Source organism: Cyprinodon tularosa, unplaced genomic scaffold, assembly GCF_016077235.1.
Source record: "Cyprinodon tularosa strain WSP-4 unplaced genomic scaffold, ASM1607723v1 ctg385, whole genome shotgun sequence".
Taxonomy (NCBI): Eukaryota; Metazoa; Chordata; class Actinopteri; order Cyprinodontiformes; family Cyprinodontidae; genus Cyprinodon; species Cyprinodon tularosa.
This window is the reverse complement of record NW_024039102.1, coordinates 1177222-1200381: the sequence shown is the minus strand read 5'-3', so window position 1 is coordinate 1200381 and position 23160 is coordinate 1177222. Positions and strand designations below refer to the sequence as shown.

General features: G+C 39.4%; 1 protein-coding gene across 2 annotated transcripts; it reads left to right on the top strand.

Annotated features, from left to right (window-relative positions):
• Positions 1 to 6791: 6791 nt before the first annotated feature.
• On the top strand, positions 6792 to 23160 carry LOC119791216 (piggyBac transposable element-derived protein 3-like). 2 transcript variants are annotated; one of them, XM_038297192.1, is made up of 4 exons: positions 6792 to 6909; positions 11831 to 12803; positions 22184 to 22699; positions 22814 to 23160. In XM_038297192.1, the coding sequence occupies exons 1-4, from the start codon at positions 6896 to 6898 to the stop codon at positions 23132 to 23134; spliced, it is 1824 nt and encodes a 607-aa protein (XP_038153120.1). In that variant the 5' UTR covers positions 6792 to 6895; the 3' UTR covers positions 23135 to 23160. The 2 variants fall into 2 exon arrangements, with proteins under 2 accessions (XP_038153120.1, XP_038153122.1); XM_038297194.1 differs by lacking the exons at positions 6792 to 6909; positions 11831 to 12803 and adding an exon at positions 19739 to 19795 and having other exon boundaries at positions 21211 to 22699.

The following is a 23160-nucleotide window of genomic DNA, read 5'->3' as shown; positions in this document are numbered from 1 at the left end:
CCGGTTAGAACAGTCGTGCTTTTTACAGAAAAGGCGGTGTGGGCAGCCCTCTGCGCCGGGAAAGTTTTACCCTCAGCAAGTTCTTGCAGGCATAGATATCCATAATAAAGGCTAGATGTCTTACGGCGGAGTCTCAAACGTCATCACCGGGCGGCCATCTTACCACAGGCAGGATTTCTGTTGTGCTCTGTGGTACCTAATGTAAGGTGAGTGATCAGCACAAACACAAATACTCTTATCTCACTGAATTCTTGACGGATTTACAAACAGTTTGGTTTCTTACAAACGTTATGAACGTGGCTATAATTCTTGATGCTTGAACATGTCGAAATTGCAGATTTTCTTGTCGAAAAATGACTTGATCGTGCAGCATAGTTGTGCATCACGGCTACTTGCGCAAGTTATCAAGGCTGAGACTATTAGTCAATTATATAGGTTTTACTGACACCAATAACGATTGTATGACAATTCATCTTTGGTGTAAATTACAATCTTTGTGGATGTGGTTGTAGTTATTAGTTGGCTAATAACAATAATCTGAGTGTTGTTGTATGTTCGTTATTAGCCTAACGTTAGCTGGCTAATAACAAGAAGCTGCGAAGTGAGACCTAAAGTTAGTAAGTTAGCAGCTAACGTTACAGTTTAGCTAGCTGCTAACGTTAACCAGCAACTTTACATCAGTGGAAGAGGCAGAATTTATACATGATTAATGCATGATTTCCAATCGATTTGGTTTGTTAAAAGATCTTACATTATGTTACAGGAATTTGCTGGGTCTATTAATAGGAAGATGCCAGACTTTTGTGCAGCCTACGGATGCTCCAATCGCCGTAATGTCAAAACGAGAGCCAGTGGGATCACCTTTCACATCTAAGATAAGAAATTATGATTGTTTTTTGGGATAATCGTTAGTTAATTAGTGGATGTATGTACAATACAGGCTCTGGTACACAGGAACAGCGGGGCTATGACTTAATATCCCAATGGCCCAAAAAGATAAATGTTCCCTTAATTTCCCCATGGTTATTATAAATTATTTTAATATACCAACTCTTATTTCAGGATTTGTTGTGCGACGGGCTCTGAAAAAGCTGTCCTGTGATGTCTGCCGTGCCAGCTTGGTAACAGATGCTGCATCTGCCATCAAGGACCAGAGCTACCACCTGCTGAAGTTAAAAAACAATGGAGGTCTGGTGATTCCATCAGAAGGCACAGTGATGGTAGTCAGGGCAGCAGAGTGGGTTCTTCGTCAGACCTCATGTACCAGACGATCACAGCCCATCAAAGTGCTAGAGGTCGTGTACATTGTACGGAAGAGGATAGGGTCAGAGGATGTGTTTGTGCTTGGAGAGCACATCGGAGAAACGCAGTATGGCATAGACAGCCACCACCATACGCTGTTAACATTGGTTGTGTCCTTGTTTTTTAAGTTAAGGCTGCACCACATTGCCAAAATAACCAACCTTGGCTTACAGAGCAACAACATGCGACAGAAACACAATAAAACCGTCCTTTTCAAAGGGCATTAACCAAGCTATGTTTTTTGGGTCATTTTTTCATCTCTGTCTTCCATGTGTATACCATCACAGTAGTGTAGGTGGGGATTTCAACATGCTACATCTATATATACTTGTGAAGGGGACTATTGTACCAATTTTAATAGCAAATAAATTTCACTTTTATAATGGTTTAAAAATAGGAACTTTTGTGTAATTACCCCTGATATATAATCCGAATAGTCTACATGAAACTTCACAGTGTTACCTTTAATTTGAAACCTGGATTATGATTCTACACCAAGAGGTTGCCACACAATAAGCCTTTTTTGTCGGTATTTCAAATTTATTATAACAGTAATATTTATATTATAAAAGTATTTATGTAAATATAAATAAATTAGGACTGTGAAATAATTAATCACACTCAAATAAAAGTGTTTATATATATATATATATATATATATATATATATATATATATATTTTATATACAATATATATATATATACAATATATATATATATATATATATATATATTATATATATATACAATATATATATATATATATTGTATATATATATATATTGTATATATATATTATATATACAATATATATATATATATTGTATATATACATTATATATAAAATATATATATATTATATATATATATGTGTATATATTATATATACAATATATATATATATATTATGTATATATATATATTATATATACAATTTATATATATATATATATATATATATATATATATATATATATATATATATATATATATATATATATTTCTGGGACCATATATATATGGTTGCCATTCTGTACACTGAGTTTTAATAGCATATATTGATTTAACATAAATACCTTGTGCATGTGTATATTTATTGCACCTGTATGTTCTATTCAGTGTTCTTTTCATATGAAATTCCATGGTTATAATTATTCCTAAGTGCGCAGTATCACAACTACATGTCTGACTTTTTTTTAACAAACCAAACAGTTTGAGAATAGTTAGACAATTGAGGAAGGTATGGTTATTTCAGTACATGCGCCATTGAAACACAATGCTACGAATGAGCGAGCTGCCTGTGGTAAGATGGCCGCCACGTGCGGACGTCGACCCCCATTGGCCAGCAGCGCGGACGAGACATCTAGCCTTTATTATGGATATCTATGCTTGCAGGCACTGTCAACCATACATGAGCAGTAGCTCCTCTGCTCTATAAAGGTGTAGGAGAGCTCGAGGTGACAGGAACAAGCCACAGCTCAAATAATATTAGTGAAAAGGGGGGGGGGGGGGGGGGGGGGGGGGGGGAGTGAGGGAGAATGAAGAGTTACAACAAGAAGAAGATTCTAATGACTTATTAAACAAACCTTTCACAATGATAGAACAGATGATGATAAATTAAAGGTTAACATACCATATGGGAAAAAAAAGGATATATAGCCAAATACCAAAGTGGTTTTAGGGAAGGATCAGAAATACAATGGATCGAGCTGTATGTTTAGAACATGAAATTAGAAAGGCACGAGTAAACAAAGAAAGTGTAGTGGCTGTCTTCTTTAAAAGAAGGCATATGATATGATGTGTAGAGAAGGACTGTTAATTAGACTCTCAAAATTAGGTATCAAAGGACGGATATATAGATGGATTAAGGATTCTTTTTACAAGGGAGATTAATGCATGAATAGGGAAGAATACTCAAGGAAATATATTATAGAGAACGGAACACCTCAAGGGAGCATACTAATAATTACATTATTATTCTCCATATTAATAAATTATGTTTTCACTTTTTGCGGATGACTGGGCAATTTGGAAGAGGGGAAGAAATCTGAAATCTATTGTAAGGAAACTACAAGATGCTAAAATAGAGGAGTGGTAATATAAATGGGGTTTTAAATTGTCTGTAGAATATACAAAGACAATGTTTTTTACAAAGTAAAGAATTGGTACTGACATAAAACTAAAGTTGTTTAATCAAGAATTAGAAAGAGTTAAACAATTTCAGTTTTTGGGGTTATGGTTTGACGAGGGTATAACATGGAGCATACATATCCAGAAAGTACTGGACAAATGTAGGACGGTGTTAAATGTTATGAGATGTTTAATGGGAAGTGATTGGGGAGCTGATAGTAAAGCATTGGAGGCAATTTACTGTGGACTAATTAGATCAGTATTGGATTATGGGTGTGTTGTGTGTGGATCAGCATCAAGTACATCTCTAAAAAAATTGGACAACATCCAGTTCCAGGCTTTGAGATTATGTACAGGGGCTTTTAAAACAACTCCAACAGCAGCACTACAGGTGGAAATGGGTGAAATGGCTCTTGAGTTAAGAAGAATTCAGTTATCTCTGAATTATTGGGCTAATTTACAGGGACATAGTGAAAATCATCCAGCACAAAGCACTTTAAAATTTTGTTGGGAAATGGAGAAAATGGAGAGTAAAAGCTTTGGGCGGACAGTTAAACAAAAAGCAATGGAGTTTGAATTAAATGATGTAAGTTTCAGTCCAACAGTACCATTACCAGCAAGGCAAGGCAAGGCAAATTTATTTGTATGGCACAATTCAGTATAAAGACAATGCAAAGTGCTTTACATGATTAAAATATAGGAAAATAAAACAGAATCAAAGCAAGTACCACCTTGGATACAACCTGAAGCGAAAGTACACAGATCTGACACTATTAGAAAAGAAAAATGAGGATAGGAGGTGTAATTTGAATTTACATGCAATACAGGATTCGCATACAATACAGGCATATATTATTAGTTACTACAGTTTCATCCAGATATACACAGATGCATCAAAAAGTTTAGTTACCAAGATAGGAGTATCTTTTATTATTTATTTATTTATTTTAATAGGAAAGAGAACCGGTGATAATATCTCAGTATACACAGCAGAAATGCTTGCAATTCTGCTGTGCAATGGGTAGATGAAATAGGACCACTGAGCGTGGTTATTTGGTCAAATTCATCGTCATCACTAATCAGTTTACAGAGAAGTCACTCAGATAGCAGAGCAGATATTCTGATTGAAATCCAGCGAACATTATAAAGAATTGAAATGATGGGCATAACAGTCATATTTGTATGGGTACCAGCACATAGGGGAGTTAAAGGAAATGAAATGGCAGATAAGGCTGCAAAGGAAGCTACAAAAAGAGAAGCCTTCGATCTGTCAGTTAAAATTAGTATGATGGAAACAAAGAGCATCATTAAACAGAGATTGAAGGTAAGGTTGCAAAAGCAATGAGAAGAGAGAGGAAAGGACGGCGTTTTTTATGATTCAGAGGAGATGTGCAGGAAGGAACAGAAGAGAAGAAACAATTATATCAAGACTTAGATTTGGGCACACAGGATTAAACTTTACTTTGTTTAAAACAGGTAAACAAAACACCAGTATGTGTGAATACTGTGAGCAACAAGAAATAATTGAACATGTTATGGTACACTGTAAGAAGTATGAAAGGAAAAGGAGGGAATTGGTTCAAAATCTTAAAAAAGAGAGAATACACTTTAATTCTATAGAAATCCTTAGAAAGAACTCAAGAGATAAGTGTTATGTAATTGTTTTTCATTTTCTTAGATTAATCAATGCAATGAATCTTATTTTGGTTTTGTTGATTTAGTTGTGTTCAGTTTAAGTAGATAGTTGCCATTCAGATCCACACTCCATACCAGTTGGTGGCGGTAATGCGCCATTTCGTTGCGTAGGAACCGCCAATAATATCCCATAAAGCAGAAGAAGAAGATGAGACATCACTAGCATGGCGGAGTAAGAAGCAGGAATTCGGTGTTGGGTGGATGGTCGTTTGGTGCATGGCGCGTGTTTTGAAGCTGCTTGTGGAGAAATGTCTTGGGCCGTGAGTAGTGAGGAAACAGGAAGCGATTCTTGTGGGATGGAAGAGGGAAATAGTGACAATGAAGGTTGGAAGATAGCAACATCAAAAAATGAGAAAAAGCGGAAAAAACAGAGATCAGTTCAAGGGGAATCTAGTTCAGAACAATCCAGTGATGATCATTCCATACATTCCACAGCACAACAAAATGAATTCAAAGTCATATTCAAAGTCGTTAATCAGGCAGACTCTTTTACTAATTGGAATCCGATTCACTTAACAAAAACCATCAATAAACTTTTCGGAGAAGTCAGAGGTGCCAGAATTCTGTACAGTGGAGACCTGCTAATTAACTGCAGAGACAGCGCCCAGCAAGGCAAAGCAATACGGATCAACAAAATTGACGGGATAAGAGTTCAGTGCAGCTTAATGGAGAACAAAAAGATCAGCAGGGGAGTCATTGGAGGAGTTCCTCTAAAAATTTCTGAAAAAGAGATTCTGGAAAACATAAGCGGTGCAAAAGTAAAAGAAGTAAAACGGTTAAAAACAACAAGAAACGGAGAAAGATCTGACAGTTTATCTGTGCTAATTAAATTCGAAGAAGAGCAATTACCAAGCAAAGTATTCATCGGTTACATAAGCTATAATGTCAAAATCTACAATCCTCCACCATTGAGATGTTTCAAATGCCAAAAATTCGGTCACGTTGCAGCAGTTTGTAAAGGGAAACAGAGGTGTGGAAGGTGTGCAGGAGAACATGAGTACGGAAAATGTGGAAAAGAAGCTAAAATAAAATGCTGTAATTGTGGTGGAGAACATACTGCTGCTTATCGCGGCTGTGAAGCAAGCAAAAGGTCTGAGGAAATTAAAAAAATGAAATTTGAGCTCGGAATAACCTACGCTGAAGCTGCAAAAAGGATCCCATCTCAGTCAGAAAAACCCAAACCTACAGTTCAACACACAGCAAATTCCAAACCTCTAGAGAAATCTCTAAAAATTGATGAAGACTCACTTATTGTTAAAAAGACAAATTTTGTTCTTTTCATGGTAGAAGTAATTAATTGTACTGCACAGACAACAAAAAAACCGGAAAAAATCAAAATAATAGTGAAGGCTGCAGAAAAATATCTGGACATTAAAGATTTGAACTGGGAGATGGTTGGAAGTATGATGGGAGGACCGATGGGACCATCAGAAACTGGCAGAGTTAAGATGACCTAGAGTAAATTAAAATTATATGGGCAAATGTGATTTAGTATTATGTTGGTTTAAGTTACACAGGTTTTTTTTTTTTTTTTTTTTTTTTTTTTTGGGGGGGGGGGGTGAATCGTTTCCTGTTTTCTTGCTTTACTCCATATCAGTTGGTGGCGGTAATGCACAATTCACAAGTCTGCCAACCGCCATAAAATCCCATAAGAAGAAGAAGAAGAAGAAGAAGATGACCGGAATGGTATTCGCTCACCACCTCCCGCCACAGAGCAGACGTTCAACTGGTGACTGGAGACACATCGGATACTCGAATCTGACCCAGCATGGATAAAGACAGGTAGGACTGATTTAAAGCACTTTATTAGAAAAGGCAAAGAAGAATGAACAATCTAGGATTCACATGGAAAGTAATATAATATAGTCTACTTTTTCTACATGTTTTTCATTGAAAAGTTGCTCTTAATAACACATTATCAGAAAACACATAGTTTATATATATATATAAAAAAATTAAATAAAAAGCTGACTAAAGCCAGGCTTAAACGGTTCGATTTTTTTGCCCTTTAATAGGAAATGAGAAATGTAATTTAAGTTGGATCAGTGAATTTAATTCAAGATTATCATTTATCGGTCTCCGCCAGGTGACGTCAATTGTTTACCTCGGGCGCGGTGCATCGTGGGAAAACCACCATATTAGGCGTAAAGTCGAGATAAGCCACACGCGGGTGCATGGCGCGTGTTTTGAAGCTGCTTATGGAGAAATGTCTTGGGCCGTGAGTAGTGAGGAAACAGGAAGCGATTCTTGTGGGATGGAAGAGGGAAATAGTGACAATGAAGGTTGGAAGATAGCAACATCAAAAAATGAGAAAAAGCGGAAAAAACAGAGATCAGTTCAAGGGGAATCTAGTTCAGAACAATCCAGTGATGATCATTCCATACATTCCACAGCACAACAAAATGAATTCAAAGTCATATTCAAAGTCGTTAATCAGGCAGACTCTTTTACAAATTGGAATCCGGTTCACTTAACAAAAACCATCAATAAACTTGTCGGAGAAGTCAGAGGTGCCAGAATTCTGTACAGTGGAGACCTGCTAATTAACTGCAGAGACAGCGCCCAGCAAGGCAAAGCAATACGGATCAACAAAATTGACGGGATAAGAGTTCAGTGCAGCTTAATGGAGAACAAAAAGATCAGCAGGGGAGTCATTGGAGGAGTTCCTCTAAAAATTTCTGAAAAAGAGATTCTGGAAAACATAAGCGGTGCAAAAGTAAAAGAAGTAAAACGGTTAAAAACAACAAGAAACGGAGAAAGATCTGACAGTTTATCTGTGCTAATTAAATTCGAAGAAGAGCAATTACCAAGCAAAGTATTCATCGGTTACATAAGCTATAATGTCAAAATCTACAATCCTCCACCATTGAGATGTTTCAAATGCCAAAAATTCGGTCACGTTGCAGCAGTTTGTAAAGGGAAACAGAGATGTGGAAGGTGTGCAGGAGAACATGAGTACGGAAAATGTGGAAAAGAAGCTATAATAAAATGCTGTAATTGTGGTGGAGAACATACTGCTGCCTATCGCGGCTGTGAAGCAAGCAAAAGGTCTGAGGAAATTAAAAAAATGAAATTTGAGCTCGGAATAACCTACGCTGAAGCTGCAAAAAGGATCCCACCTCAGTCAGAAAAACCCAAACCTACAGTTCAACACACAGCAAATTCCAAACCTCTAGAGAAATCTCTAAAAATTGATGAAGACTCACTTATTGTTAAAAAGACAAATTTTGTTCTTTTCATGGTAGAAGTAATTAATTGTACTGCACAGACAACAAAAAAAACGGAAAAAAATCAAAATAATAGTGAAGGCTGCAGAAAAATATCTGGACATTAAAGATTTGAACTGTGAGATGGTTGGAAGTATGATGGGAGGACCGATGGGACCATCAGAAACTGGCAGAGTTAAGATGACCTAGAGTAAATTAAAATTATATGGGCAAATGTGATTTAGTATTATGTTGGTTTAAGTTACACAGGTTTTTTTTTTTTTTTTTTTTTTTTTTTTGGGGGGGGTGAATCGTTTCCTGTTTTCTTGCTTTACTCCATATCAGTTGGTGGCGGTAATGCACAATTCACAAGTCTGCCAACCGCCATAAAATCCCATAAGAAGAAGAAGAAGCCACACGCGGCTGTTCTTTCGGCACAATTATTTACCAGAAATGACACGATCGTGTTGTGTGAGAGGCTGCCAGTCCCGGTGTCTTGCCAAGGTAGTTATCCCTGCGAAAATTTGTATCCCCTCGTCGGGATCGCGCACGGAGTAGGAAGAACAACCCGAGTTAACTCCACTTCAATTCCAACGTGCAGAACTTGAAATTTGAAAGGTTTTACGTGCATGAAAGTTGAGCTTTACTGTTTTATTCTTTACTTCACATGTTATAGCAGAATATCGCCAGTGATATTGATCTAAAACTAATAATAAAACACAAACGTTTGCTTGAAAGCTGGTCGCTGACAGCAGTGTCTACTCCTCCCTCTGAAAGCAAACAGATCCTTGTTCTTTTCCACACGTTCATTAAAAAATCTCTCATTGTTTCACAGTGTCCAAATGTTCTCATCCCATTGAAAACTGTTGTAAACCGTATACTTGCAATAAAAATGAAATAGAAAATGGAGTGCACGTGTAATCATTAAAGACCATATGCCAGAACTGGCAATATGGGATAAAATAAAACCTGCTGTAATCTGTTCCCCCTGTCTAAATTAGGCATAAAAGGCCCCAGCTTTTTCATTTTTGGCTTATAAACATCTTTTATGATGACGACTAACCCCTGAAACTTTGGAGTAGATTGACCTTTATTTCTTAAAGTTAATAGGGGGGAACAAATTATAGCAGGCCACCTGCTATAATCTGTTCCCCCTGTCTAAATCAGACAAAAAAGGCCCCAGCTTTTTTTTTAATTTTGGCTTATAAACATCTTTTATGATGACAACTAACCCCTGACACTTTGGAGTTGATTGACCTTTATTTCTTAAAGTTATAAGGGGGGAACAAATTATAGCAGGCCACCTGCTATAATCTGTTCCCCCTGTATAAATCAGACAAAAAAGGTCCCAGCTTTTTCATTTTTGGCTTATAAGTATCTTTTATGATGACAACTAACCCCTGAAACTTTGGAGTTGATTGACCTTTATTTCTTAAAGTTACAAGGGGGGGACAGATTATAGCAGACCACCTGCTATAATCTGTTCCCCCTGTCTAAATCAGGCAAAAAAGGTCCCAGATTTGTCATTTTTGGCTTATAAGCATCTTTTATGATGCCAAAAATGAAAAAGCTGGGGCCTTTTTTGTCTGATTTAGACAGGGGGAACAGATTACAGCAGGTGGCCTGCTATAATTTGTTCCCTCCTTGTAACTTTAAGAAATAAAGGTCCATCGCATCCAAAGTTTCAGGAATAAATTGTCAACATAAAAGATACTTAGAAGCCAAAAATGAAAAAGCTGGGGCCTTTCTTGCATGATTTAGACAGGGGGAACAGATTACAGCAGGTTTTATTTCATCCCATATATATCATTTTTATTGCAAGTATATGGTTTACAACAGTTTTCAATGGGATGAGAACATTTGGACACTGTGAAACAATGAGAGATTTTTTTAATGAACATGTGGAAAAGAACAAGGATCTGTTTGCTTTCAGAGGAAGGAGTAGACACTGCTGTCAGCGACCAGCTTTCAAGCAAACGTTTGTGTTTTATTATTAGTTTTAGATCAATATCACTGGCGATATTCGGCTATAACATGTGAAGTAAAGAATAAAACAGTAAAGCTCAACTCTCATGTACGTAAAACCTTTCAAATTTCAAGTTCTGCACGTTGGAATCGAAGCGGAGTTAACTCGGGTTGTTCTTCCTACTCCGTGCGCGCGCCCGACGAGGGGATACAAATTTTCGCAGGGATAACTACCTTGGCACGACACCGTAGCCTACGGTAATTTCACATTCTGCTTACTTTTTTCCATATAGTCAGAGAGACAAACTCAATCCTTTAGTCCTTCGTTTAGCTATACTGCGGTTGTTTACACTACGCCTTTACGCCAAAAATGGCGTCTTAGCAACAAATGTCACGTGACTGACGGAGACCGATTAATGAGCATGAATCAGTTTGGTAGACTAACTGATCTGAATCATGAGTTGTTTTTTTAAAATAGAGACATTATGTAAGTCTTACTGAAAAATAACCATTTATTTGACCCTTTATTACAATTTGACTCCATTATTAAACAGGTACATTTTTTTTTTGGGTCAGTGACACCATATTGGACCATGCAAAACACAGATATGCCTCCACAAAGCCTCAGAAGGGCAACATTTATGTACAAAAAATAAACCTGTATATGGAATTGTGTTTTCTTTTTATAAAGTGTGTTTATAAAGTGTTTTTTGTTGTTGGCATTCATATAGATATACTGGTGTGATAAATTAGTATACGTTGGTTTTTGGTATATGTCCATTTTGAATTTATAGCCCCCCCTGGAGAAAACTCCACCAGCCGCCACTGGTAAAGATGTAGTTATTGTGTAAAATGTGCTCTACATTTTATCTAGAGCTTGTTTTGTAGTTGTTGCAATATAAAAACAATGGATGACTGTGGTAGTCAAAACAACCCTGCTTTTGATAGGAACTTTTCCCGATATAACATTAAACTACACATAATTTACACATTCTATCCCTTAGCCTTATATTGCATTATATATATTAATGTGATAGAACCTAATATGCAAATATATAGTGCCATATCTAATTATTTTAATTTACTTATAATGATTTCTAACCACCTTCAACACTCAGTATTTTTCCCTTATCACAGAAAGCAGGGCTTTCTCACAAAGAAATTCAAATGTCTGCCCTTTTTTCTTGGCTATTGATAAGAAACTGTTCCTTTCAATTCATAGTCAAAGCAGCATTTGCATTGCATTGCTCTGGAAGTGGTGTTAATGTTCAGGAATGTAAGGTGTGGCTGTAAATTGGGGGCTACTTGCATTCCTGTTTTGACGATAATCAGAGTTTACAATTGCTCGGCCATACAGTATCGTGTGACCAGTGAAATGGGTGAATAGGTTATTTCAGTGCAATGTGCAAACAATTCAAATTAAAATCAGTCTCTCCACCACCCAGTCTTTTCCTGCAGGTTATCTGGAATCTAATAAGTATGTGTACTATTTATATAAACCTTTGTTTTAATTACATTTTTTTCCATTTCAGAATGCCAGCAGCAAGGAGAGATCCTCGGTACAGTGTGCAGGATATCACTGAAATCGTCGAAGATGGAGAGAGTGATGTGGACATACCATTTGATGACACTGATGCGAGTGACGAGGAGTCAGACATTGACTGTGTGGACAATGAAAACCAAGAGCCCTCTGACTGCCCAGCCAATTCTGACATTGAGCTCAGAGAACATGAACCCATCATGCCCCGTGACAGATATCACTGGCAAAAAAAGGACTTTATCAGTCCCAATACTGATTTTTCTGGTCCACCTGTCACAGACCATGTAACCTTCCTCCAGACTCCACTGCAATACTTCCAAAAGTTTGTGTCAGAGGACATGATTCAAGCCCTGGCTACAAGTACAAATGAGTACAGCGTTCAAAAGGATGCAAGGTCTGTTAACACTAATACGAAGGAAATACAGAAAATGTTGGGCATGTACCTGAGGATGGGTTTGGCACAAATGTCTGGAAGCCGTATGTACTGGGAGACAGATACACGGTGCCCACTTATTGCTGATGTGATGCCACGCAACAGGTTCCAATCTCTGTTGACAAAATTACATTTTGTGAACAATTTGACAGCGTCAGAGATTGAAAAGAAGGACAAACTCTGGAAACTCAGACCGTGGCTTGAATCATTCAGGGAGAATTGCCTGCAGGTGGTACCAGAAGAGCACAATTCTGTGGATGAAATGCTGATTCCTTTCAAGGGGAAGTTCAGCAGCATCAAGCAGTATATGCCAGGCAAGCCACACCCATGGGGGTTCAAAGTATGGGTGAGAGCTGGAATCTCTGGCATGATGCATGACTTCCATGTTTACCAGGGAGGCAAGAAAGGAATACGCGTCAAATCTGAGCTTGGATTGTCAGGTGATGCTGTGTTGAAGCTTGCCTCCACACTTCCAAAAGGTCAGAACTACAAGATCTACGCAAACAAGTACTTCACCTCCGTTCCACTGATGGTGAGCTCCTTGAGCATGGAAATCCATTATGTGGGGGGGGGGGGGGGGGGGGGGGGGGGGGGGGGGGGGGGGGGGGGGGGGGGGGGGGGGGGGGGGGGGGGGGGGGGGGGGGGGGGGGGGGGGGGGGGGGGGGGGGGGGGGGGGGGGGGGGGGGGGGGGGGGGGGGGGGGGGGGGGGGGGGGGGGGGGGGGGGGGGGGGGGGGGGGGGGGGGGGGGGGGGGGGGGGGGGGGGGGGGGGGGGGGGGGGGGGGGGGGGGGGGGGGGGGGGGGGGGGGGGGGGGGGGGGGGGGGGGGGGGGGGGGGGGGGGGGGGGGGGGGGGGGGGGGGGGGGGGGGGGGGGGGGGGGGGGGGGGGGGGGGGGGGGGGGGGGGGGGGGGGGGGGGGGGGGGGGGACAGAAGGACCCAGTATTCAAGGAGAGACAGTCAGTAGGAAAGTTCAAACGTTTATTAAATAAAACAAAACAAAAGCGGAGCTGTGGCTTCAAGGACACTGCATGCGGGGGGGGCGGGGCACCGCCCAATCTCAGACACTCTAGGGGAGAAACACAGGTAAGTGACCACGATCATCTGATAGAAGATTATCTGCGTTGGTCACTTACCTGGTTTAATAGTCCAGACCATGAATGTCCCCAAGTGCTGCAGTCCCAGAGGTGATGCTGGAAGCCGATCCTGGTCAGGGATCCAGAACTGACAGAACAGGCAGCATCCAGATCAGGCAGGAACAGAAACAGGTGGCAGGATCCAGACTTCCAGGCATCCACAGGCTCCCAGGAGGGTTCAGAGTCTGACTGGGACCAGAAGCATGACCAGGTGGTCACGCACAGGAGCAGACAGGATCAGGTGCAGACAGGCAGGCACAGTGGAAGAGGGCAGCCGAGACAGGACGCAGAACCGGAACTTGAAGCAGGACTTTAAACTGGTCTCCTCCCTGGAGCCAGGCTTACTGGATAAAAACTGAACCTCCCCCCATAATGAGCCAAAAACCCAGAGGACTCCGCGGGGGAGGAACAGTGGACAATCAGGAGACGAGACAAACACTAAAACCCTCTTTCCACTGGCCACCAGGATCCAGGACAGAAACCGAGGGAATAAAACTGACAGGTTAACAGAAAGACAAGTAATGATCTGGCACTGAATGCTCAGGGAGAACTGAATTTAAGCCAGAGGAAACATGTGAGGGGAATAAATTGAAATTGAGGCAGCGAGGGAAAATGGCAGGTGAGAGGAATTACTAATAAGGGAGGAGCAAACAGGCCAGATCATGACAATAACTAGGTCATCAGTGTCACCAACAGCACCATGATTTCAGTGCAGCGATCAGACGATAACTGATCTGTACAATAAAAATAGCTGCATGAGCTGGAACGCTGTAGAAAGCAACAATATTTATACAATAATGAACATTTATACAATAATGACCATTATTTATTTGGGGGGAAAAAAACTCAAGCAATCTCTCCTCTCTCTCTCTTCCGCTGCAGACATGCAGACAGCATCGTGAAACTGCAGTAAAGTTGGCAATATATTCACAGATTCAGATTTTCCGGATTAATAACTAATCTGCGGATTATTTATTCTACAAAACAGACACCTCTCTGCAACCACAGCAGGACAGACAGTGAGCTACAACCATAGTTTCCTAAAAACAAGTCTGCCTATCACACTGAGAGAATTACATTGAACCCTATGGGGAGCTCGCTGCTCTGCAAATGCTCCATCTGCAAAGTGCAAAATAATCAGAAATAAATATTCAAAAAATCACCAAGGAGAGGTGGATTATTATCACATTTATTGGATTCAAAAGTAATACTTTTCTGAGGAATTTCCAAAAGCCTAAATGACAAATGACACCTATTTTATTATTAGAATAAGTATAAAATGGGCAATGACTACACTATAGATCACTGTAGTGCCTCCAAACGTGTAGGATACACAGATAACCTCATCTGGATCATAATACAACTCTTACCTTGGGAAAATAGGCCAAACTGTATTTTTGGAGATTTATTCATTGTTATTATAAGCATATAATAGCCAATAATTACACTATAGATCATTGTAGCACCTCCAAACATAGATAACCTCATCTAGTTCACACTACAACTCTTACTTTGGGAAAATGTGCTAAACTCTATTTTTTCTTTTTTCATTGTTATTATAAGCAGTCCAGGTGTGCAATCTCTGCAACAGGAACCACAGCACTGAGCATTGTTTGCATTGCACAAAGTATACCTGTCACAAATGCAGGAAGGACTCACCCTTGGGTTTGTAAAAAACTGCTAAATGGGACAATTGTAGCCTCATATGTAGTTCTTTTCCTTGGGTGAAATAAATGTTACTTCAATACCGAAATCATACTGTTTGTCATTCTCTAAGCTGAAATGTTGAATGACATGAACAGGCAAGAACAGACAAATTACAATTATTCTCTAAGTTGTTCTTTCTTTCATATAGTGAGCTTTGCAATATAAATCAGTTTGTTGGTGAATGGACAATATAAACAGGCTCTGCCTTGCCTTGTTGGAAAAGCACAGTTATGACCTGTTCTCAGCTCAGGAACTAGGACCTGTATGATATTTCAATAGGTTTGCCAAAATAAAAGATTTAGATATGACTTATCAAGATATTCCTGCAAAAAGGTCTGATGTTGCAGGGGCAGGTAATGAAAAGAGTTTGGAGCATGCTCTTGTTCTGATGCCAGTTTGTTTCAGCCTTATTTAGGCCCCGTCCACACGAAGCCGAACCCTGGCCTAAACGCACAAATTTTTCACCAAACCAGCCTCTCATCCATACGAAGCCGGTGTTTTGGGGGTCTGTAAACGATCTTTTTTTTAGCAGCATTACAGGTGGAAATGGGTGAAATGGCTCTTGAGTTAAGAAGAATTCGGTTATCTTTGAATTATTGGGCTAATTTACAGGGACATAGTGAAAATCATCCAGCACAAAGCACTTTAAAATTTTGTTGGGAAATGGAGAAAATGGAGAGTAAAAGCTTTGGGCGGACAGTTAAACAAAAAGCAATGGAGTTTGAATTAAATGATGTAAGTTTCAGTCCAACAGTACCATTACCAGCAAGGCAAGGCAAGGCAAATTTATTTGTATGGCACAATTCAGTATAAAGACAATGCAAAGTGCTTTACATGATTAAAATATAGGAAAATAAAACAGAATCAAAGCAAGTACCAACTTGGATACAACCTGAAGCGAAAGTACACAGATCTGACACTATTAGAAAAGAAAAATGAGGATAGGAGGTGTAATTTGAATTTACATGCAATACAGGATTCGCATACAATACAGGCATATATTATTAGTTACTACAGTTTCATCCAGATATACACAGATGCATCAAAAAGTTTAGTTACCAAGATAGGAGTATCTTTTATTATTTATTTTAATAGGAAAGAGAACCGGTGATAATATCTCAGTATACACAGCAGAAATGCTTGCAATTCTGTTTAGAGTACAATGGGTAGATGAAATAGGACCACTGAGCGTGGTTATTTGGTCAAATTCACCGTCATCACTAATCAGTTTACAGAGAAGTCACTCAGATAGCAGAGCAGATATTCTGATTGAAATCCAGCGAACATTATACAGAATTCAAATGATGGGCATAACAGTCATATTTGCAGAGGTGTCAAGTAACGAAGTACAAATACTTCGTTACTGTACTTAAGTACACTTTTTAGGTATCTATACTTTACTCCATTACTTATTTTTCCTCCTACTTTTGACTTCTACTCATTACATTTTCACACAAGTATCTTTACTTTCTATTCCTTACATTTTTAAAACAAACGTTACTCGTTACTTTTGGCTGCAGTTTAAAGCACAGGTCACGGATTAGCGGACTGCGATGTTATGAACAACATTAAATCCAAAGATTTTGTCCGAGGTAAAGCTGATTTATTTGTTGTAGTCTCTTGTTATTCACACACAACAATAAACAGTGATTATCCGACGTGGGTTTTAAAACTGCAGAGCTTTGTCTTCAGCTGAAAATCAAACGCGCATCAACACAGACCAGTGATGCATTCGCGAGCGTCAGACAGCTATGGTGCATTCAAGAGCATGGGACATTTCAGACTTACAAGGAAAGAGACATAAACGGAACAGAACTTAACTCATACAATAATGTATTTATTCAGAAACAGTGTGGGCTTTCTTATAATACTGAATGCTCTATAACTCTATTTCTGTTATTTTTTGATTATGCACATCTGCTAGCTTTTTATTCTAAAAAATATATAATATTACAGCAGCAAATTATCAAAGTTTTTCAAAAGCCTATTTAAAAGCTCCAAATGAGGCTTCAGATTGTACAGCGACAATTGCGCTGTCATTGTTTTACAGGCAGAATTTGCATTTGCTGACATTTGTCCTTTAACTACTGATGGATATACAGGAATACAGTCATACAAGTGTCAACTCCTCTCAGATAGCACGGGATGCACTATTTGGCAATTTCTATTTTTATTTATTTTTTTATCTTTTTTGTTTTATTCAATGCATAACATGGATGCATAAATACATAATTTTATTTCAGTGTTAAATTCTGTTTAAAGTAACAGATCATTAAAAATGTCTCCTGACATTTACTGGTTGATTTTCTTTATTCAGTCCCCACTGATTTTTTATTAGTTACCCCTGGTTTAATGTTTATAAATATATATTTCATGCCATGGATGAGTCATATAATGCAAACACTCATTGGTTAGCTAAAGGAAATCATCAGAAGCAAGCAGGTGTTCTTCAAACTGCAAACATGAACCGCTATGCCATGCTATAATGTCGGATTTCGAAAAACATGTCTAAATGTCTGAAAGGTCGGACACAGGCGAGAGCGTATCTAGATATGGAGTCGGAGACCAACAAGACCTCCCTCATCCCTGGCCCTATCTCAAAGATTTTTTTGAAATAGTCGAAAAATTGAGCTTTCAATTAATATAGTGGCATCTGGCGTTTTCTTAAAGGTTACTTTATACTTTTATACTTTAAGTAGTTTTTGGAGCACATACTTTTTCACTTTTACTTGAGTAAAGAGGTCAAGTTGATACTTCAACTTTTACCAGAGTGTTTTTATACTACAGTATCTATACTTCTACTTAAGTAACAAATGTGGGTACTTTTGACACCACTGCATATTTGTATGGGTACCAGCACATAGGGGAGTTAAAGGAAATGAAATGGCAGATAAGGCTGCAAAGGAAGCTACAAAAAGAGAAGCCATCGATCTGTCAGTTAAAATTAGTATGATGGAAACAAAGAGCATCATTAAACAGAGATTGAAGGCAAGGTTGCAAAAGCAATGAGAAGAGAGAGGAAAGGACGGTGTTTTTTATGATTCAGAGGAGATGTGCAGGAAGGAACAGAAGAGAAGAAACAATTATATCAAGACTTAGATTTGGGCACACAGGATTAAACTTTACTTTGTTTAAAACAGGTAAACAAAACACCAGTATGTGTGAATACTGTGAGCAACAAGAAACAATTGAACATGTTATGGTACACTGTAAGAAGCATGAAAGGAAAAGGAGGGAATTGGTTCAAAATTTTAAAAAAGAGAGAATACACTTTAATTCTATAGAAATCCTTAGAAAGAACTCAAGAGCTAAGTGTTATGTAATTGTTTTTCATTTTCTTAGATTAATCAATGCAATTGAGAGGATTTGAATCTTATTTTGGTTTTGTTGATTTAGTTGTGTTCAGTTTAAGTAGATAGTTGCCATTCAGATCCACACTCCATACCAGTTGGTGGCGGTAATGCGCCATTTCGTTGCGTAGGAATCGCCAATAATATCCCATAAAGCAGAAGAAGAAGATGACCGGAATGGTATTCGCTCACCACCTCCCGCCACAGAGCAGACGTTCAATAGGGCTCGGGATCCACGTTGCATTGTGGGACGTCGTGGTCATATTGACGGCTACGCGAACGTAAACATAGCTCTGACACAACGTTGTTGTTGAAAGAAGAGACGTAGAAGTAGAGAGAAAAAAGATGTTAAAATCCCGAAAAGGATCTGGAATTTACCGGAACACTAAATAGAGAAGCCAGGGACCGGTATGGTGACAAAATCAGCATTATTAATCATTTGGATCCATATGAAGTTCCAAACAATGAGTGGAGCACCGATGAGTGAGCGCCTATACTTCAAAACAGTTCCCAAGCTACAAGTCCTTGGAGTCTCATGTGCAGTTCATGAATGGATGGGTTCAGGAGCTGCAGATCATAAAGCCAGCAAACAGTGGGAACACAGTAATCCGTACGAAGGTAAGCTGTGATCAGAGGGGCTCTGGAACCTGCTAGTTTAGCAACTGCTAACCGCTAATGCTAACAACCACTCACGCATGTAATGTACTTTTAAGTAGCTGCTATGTGTTTCAAAGGTGAAGTTAGTAACGTTAACTGCCAACCCTCCGGGTTTCTCATGTATTTGAGCCTTTTCCCGCTGCCGTTTTTATTATTTTCCCGTAAAAGATCCCAACTTTGAAGGAAAGAAACAAAGTAGGATATAAAATAAAACCGTGCATCTTTAACTTACCAGAATGAAAATGCAGGGAACACACTCTCAATGACATTGGAATACTGTGGAAAGTTATGTTCGGTCGTCTTACAGCCGCGATCCAAGCAAGCCGACGACTCTTTATCTCTGACGCTTGGTCTCCATGGTTACGCGTCCATTCAGGAAAGCGGTGGAAAGTTAACCCATTTTCTATGTTCCCATGGCGATCATGCGTTGAGCTGTTACAGCCCACAATACAGCAACGGTTTACCATGGTTGAAATCAAGTTAAGGTGAAATTAATCAAATTAAAACACGGCTGAGAGGGAGTACAGTACCCGATAGTCATAGGCAGTAGTCTGAGCCGCGGTAAAAGACGCATTCAACATGGCGGCGACGCGAAGTGCCTACGTCACGACGACCAAGCCCTACTGGTGACTGGAGACACATCGGATACTCGAATCTGACCCAGCATGGATAAAGACAGGTAGGACTGATTTAAAGCACTTTATTAGAAAAGGCAAAGAAGAATGAACAATCTAGGATTCACATGGAAAGTAATATAATATAGTCTACTTTTTCTACATGTTTTTCATTGAAAAGTTGCTCTTAATAACACATTATCTGAAAATACATAGTTTTTATATATATAAAAAAAATAAATAAAAAGCTGACTAAAGCCAGGCTTAAACGGTTCGATTTTTTTGCCCTTTAATAGGAAATGAGAAATGTAATTTAAGTTGGATCAGTGAATTTAATTCAAGATTATCATTTATTAATGAGCATGAATCAGTTTGGTAGACTAACTGATCTGAATCATGAGTTGTTTTTTTAAAATAGAGACATTATGTAAGTCTTACTGAAAAATAACCATTTATTTGACCCTTTATTACAATTTGACTCCATTATTAAACAGGTACATTTTTTTTTTGGTCAGTGACACCATATTGGACCATGCAAAACACAGATATGCCTCCACAAAGCCTCAGAAGGGCAACATTTATGTACAAAAAATAAACCTGTATATGGAATTGTGTTCTGTTTTTATAAGGTGTGTTTATAAAGTGTTTTTTGTTGTTGGCATTCATATAGATATACTGGTGTGATAAATAAGTATACGTTGGTTTTTGGTATATGTCCCTTTTGAATTTATAGCCCCCCCCTGGAGAAAACTCCACCAGCCGCCACTGGTAAAGATGTAGTTATTGTGTAAAATGTGCTCTACATTTTATCTAGAGCTTGTTTTGTAGTTGTTGCAATATAAAAACAATGGATGACTGTGGTAGTCAAAACAACCCTGCTTTTGATAGGAACTTTTCCCGATATAACATTAAACTACACATGATTTACACATTCTATCCCTTAGCCTTATATTGCATTATATATATTAATGTGATAGAACCTAATATGCAAAGATATAGTGCCATATCTAATCATTTTAATTTACTTATAATGATTTCTAACCCCCTCCAACACTCAGTATTTTTCCCTTATCACAGAAAGCAGGGCTTTCTCACAAAGAAATTCAAATGTCTGCCCTTTTTTCTTGGCTATTGATAAGAAACTGTTCCTTTCAATTCATAGTCAAAGCAGGTTTGGCGCATTTGCATTGCATTGCTCTGGAAGTGGTGTTAATGTTCAGGAATGTAAGGTGTGGCTGTAAATTGGGGGCTACTTGCATTCCTGTTTTGACGATAATCAGAGTTTAGAATTGCTCGGCCATACAGTATCGTGTGACCAGTGAAATGGGTGAATAGGTTATTTCAGTGCAATGTGCAAACAATTCAAATTAAAATCAGTCTCTCCACCACTCCGTCTTTTCCTGCAGGTTATCTGGCATTTAATAAGTATGTGTACTATTTATATAAACATTTGTTTTAATGTAGTTTTTTTCCATTTCAGAATGCCAGCAGCAAGGAGAGATCCTCGGTACAGTGTGCAGGATATCATTGAAATCGTCGAAGATGGAGAGAGTGATGTGGACATACCATTTGATGACACCGATGCAAGTGACGAGGAGTCAGACATTGACTGTGTGGACAATGAAAACCAAGAGCCCTCTGACTGCCCAACCAATTCTGACATTGAGCTCAGAGAACATGAACCCATCATGCCCCGTGACAGATATCACTGGCAAAAAAAGGACTTTATCAGTCCCAATACTGATTTTTCTGGTCCACCTGTCACAGACCATGTAACCTTCCTCCAGACTCCACTGCAATACTTCCAAAAGTTTGTGTCAGAGGACATGATTCAAGCCCTGGCTACAAGTACAAATGAGTACAGCGTTCAAAAGGATGCAAGGTCTGTTAACACTAATACGAAGGAAATACAGAAAATGTTGGGCATGTACCTGAGGATGGGTTTGGCACAAATGTCTGGAAGCCGTATGTACTGGGAGACAGATACACGGTGCCCACTTATTGCTGATGTGATGCCACGCAACAGATTCCAATCTCTGTTGACAAAATTACATTTTGTGAACAATTTGACAGCGTCAGAGATTGAAAAGAAGGACAAACTCTGGAAACTCAGACCGTGGCTTGAATCATTCAGGGAGAATTGCCTGCAGGTGGTACCAGAAGAGCACAATTCTGTGGATGAAATGCTGATTCCTTTCAAGGGGAAGTTCAGCAGCATCAAGCAGTATATGCCAGGCAAGCCACATCCATGGGGGTTCAAAGTATGGGTGAGAGCTGGAATCTCTGGCATGATGCATGACTTCCATGTTTACCAGGGAGGCAAGAAAGGAATACGCGTCAAATCTGAGCTTGGATTGTCAGGTGATGCTGTGTTGAAGCTTGCCTCCACACTTCCAAAAGGTCAGAATTACAAGATCTACGCAAACAAGTACTTCACCTCCGTTCCACTGATGGTGAAGCTCCTTGAGCATGGAATCCATTATGTGGGTAAAGCCAGACAGGTGCGGCTCCCCAACTGCAACCTTAAAGATGAGAAGACTTTGAAGAAGGAGGGTAGAGGAAGCTTTGACCACAGAGTGGAGGGGACACACAACATCTGCGCTGTAAAATGGTATGATGACAGGGCAGTCACACTTGTGTCATCCTTCGCTGGACCAGAGCCTGTTCAGGAGATTCAGCGCTGGGACAAAGCCACCAAAACCTACATTGATGTTGAAAGACCTTACATTGTGGCTACCTACAACAAATACATGGGAGGTGTGGAGTTGTTGGACTTGCTTACAGCGAAATACAAGTTCACCCTGAAATCCCGGCGTTGGTACATGTACATCTTCTGGCACACCATCACCCTCGCTGTGGTCAACGCCTGGCTCCTCTACAAACGGCACTGTCAGGCTCTCGCGATGCCAAAGAAGGAGATGCTAAGCATGAGAAAGTTCCAGGCACAGCTAGCATCCTCTCTCATCCTGGTAAGAATATATCTCTGCTATTTGCCATGTTTTGAGATTTCTTCATGCATTTTTTTGACATGTGCACAAATTGATTATTAATAATAATATTGATTCTTCTCCTTTTCAAATCAGATGGACACAACACTCACAACTCCAAAGAGAGGATGTCCATCATCAGGCAGCGGGAGCCCAGACGCTGCAGGGAGTCCTTTGGCTGCTAGGAAGAGACCATCCTCGGATGAAGGGAGTCCAAATTGTCCCTCCAAGAAATCATGTAGTCACCCCCCACTCGATGTGCGTAAGGACCTCACTGGACATTTCCCCATGAAGTTGAAGAGAGGACGCTGCAGACATTGCAGTAAAGGGTATACGAATACCCAGTGCAGCAAGTGTGATGTTCGCCTCTGTTTTTCAGAGGACAGGAACTGTTTTTGGGACTATCATTGTAAATAAAAAAATAAAAAAACTGTTCATAACAA

Excerpts from the sequence above, each read along its gene's own strand:
- LOC119791216 (XM_038297192.1), top strand. Across the intron at positions 12,804-22,183 it reads TCACCTCCGTTCCACTGATG|GTGAAGCTCCTTGAGCATGG; the intron begins GTGAGCTCCTTG and ends GTTCCACTGATG. Across the intron at positions 22,700-22,813 it reads TAGCATCCTCTCTCATCCTG|ATGGACACAACACTCACAAC; the intron begins GTAAGAATATAT and ends TTTTCAAATCAG.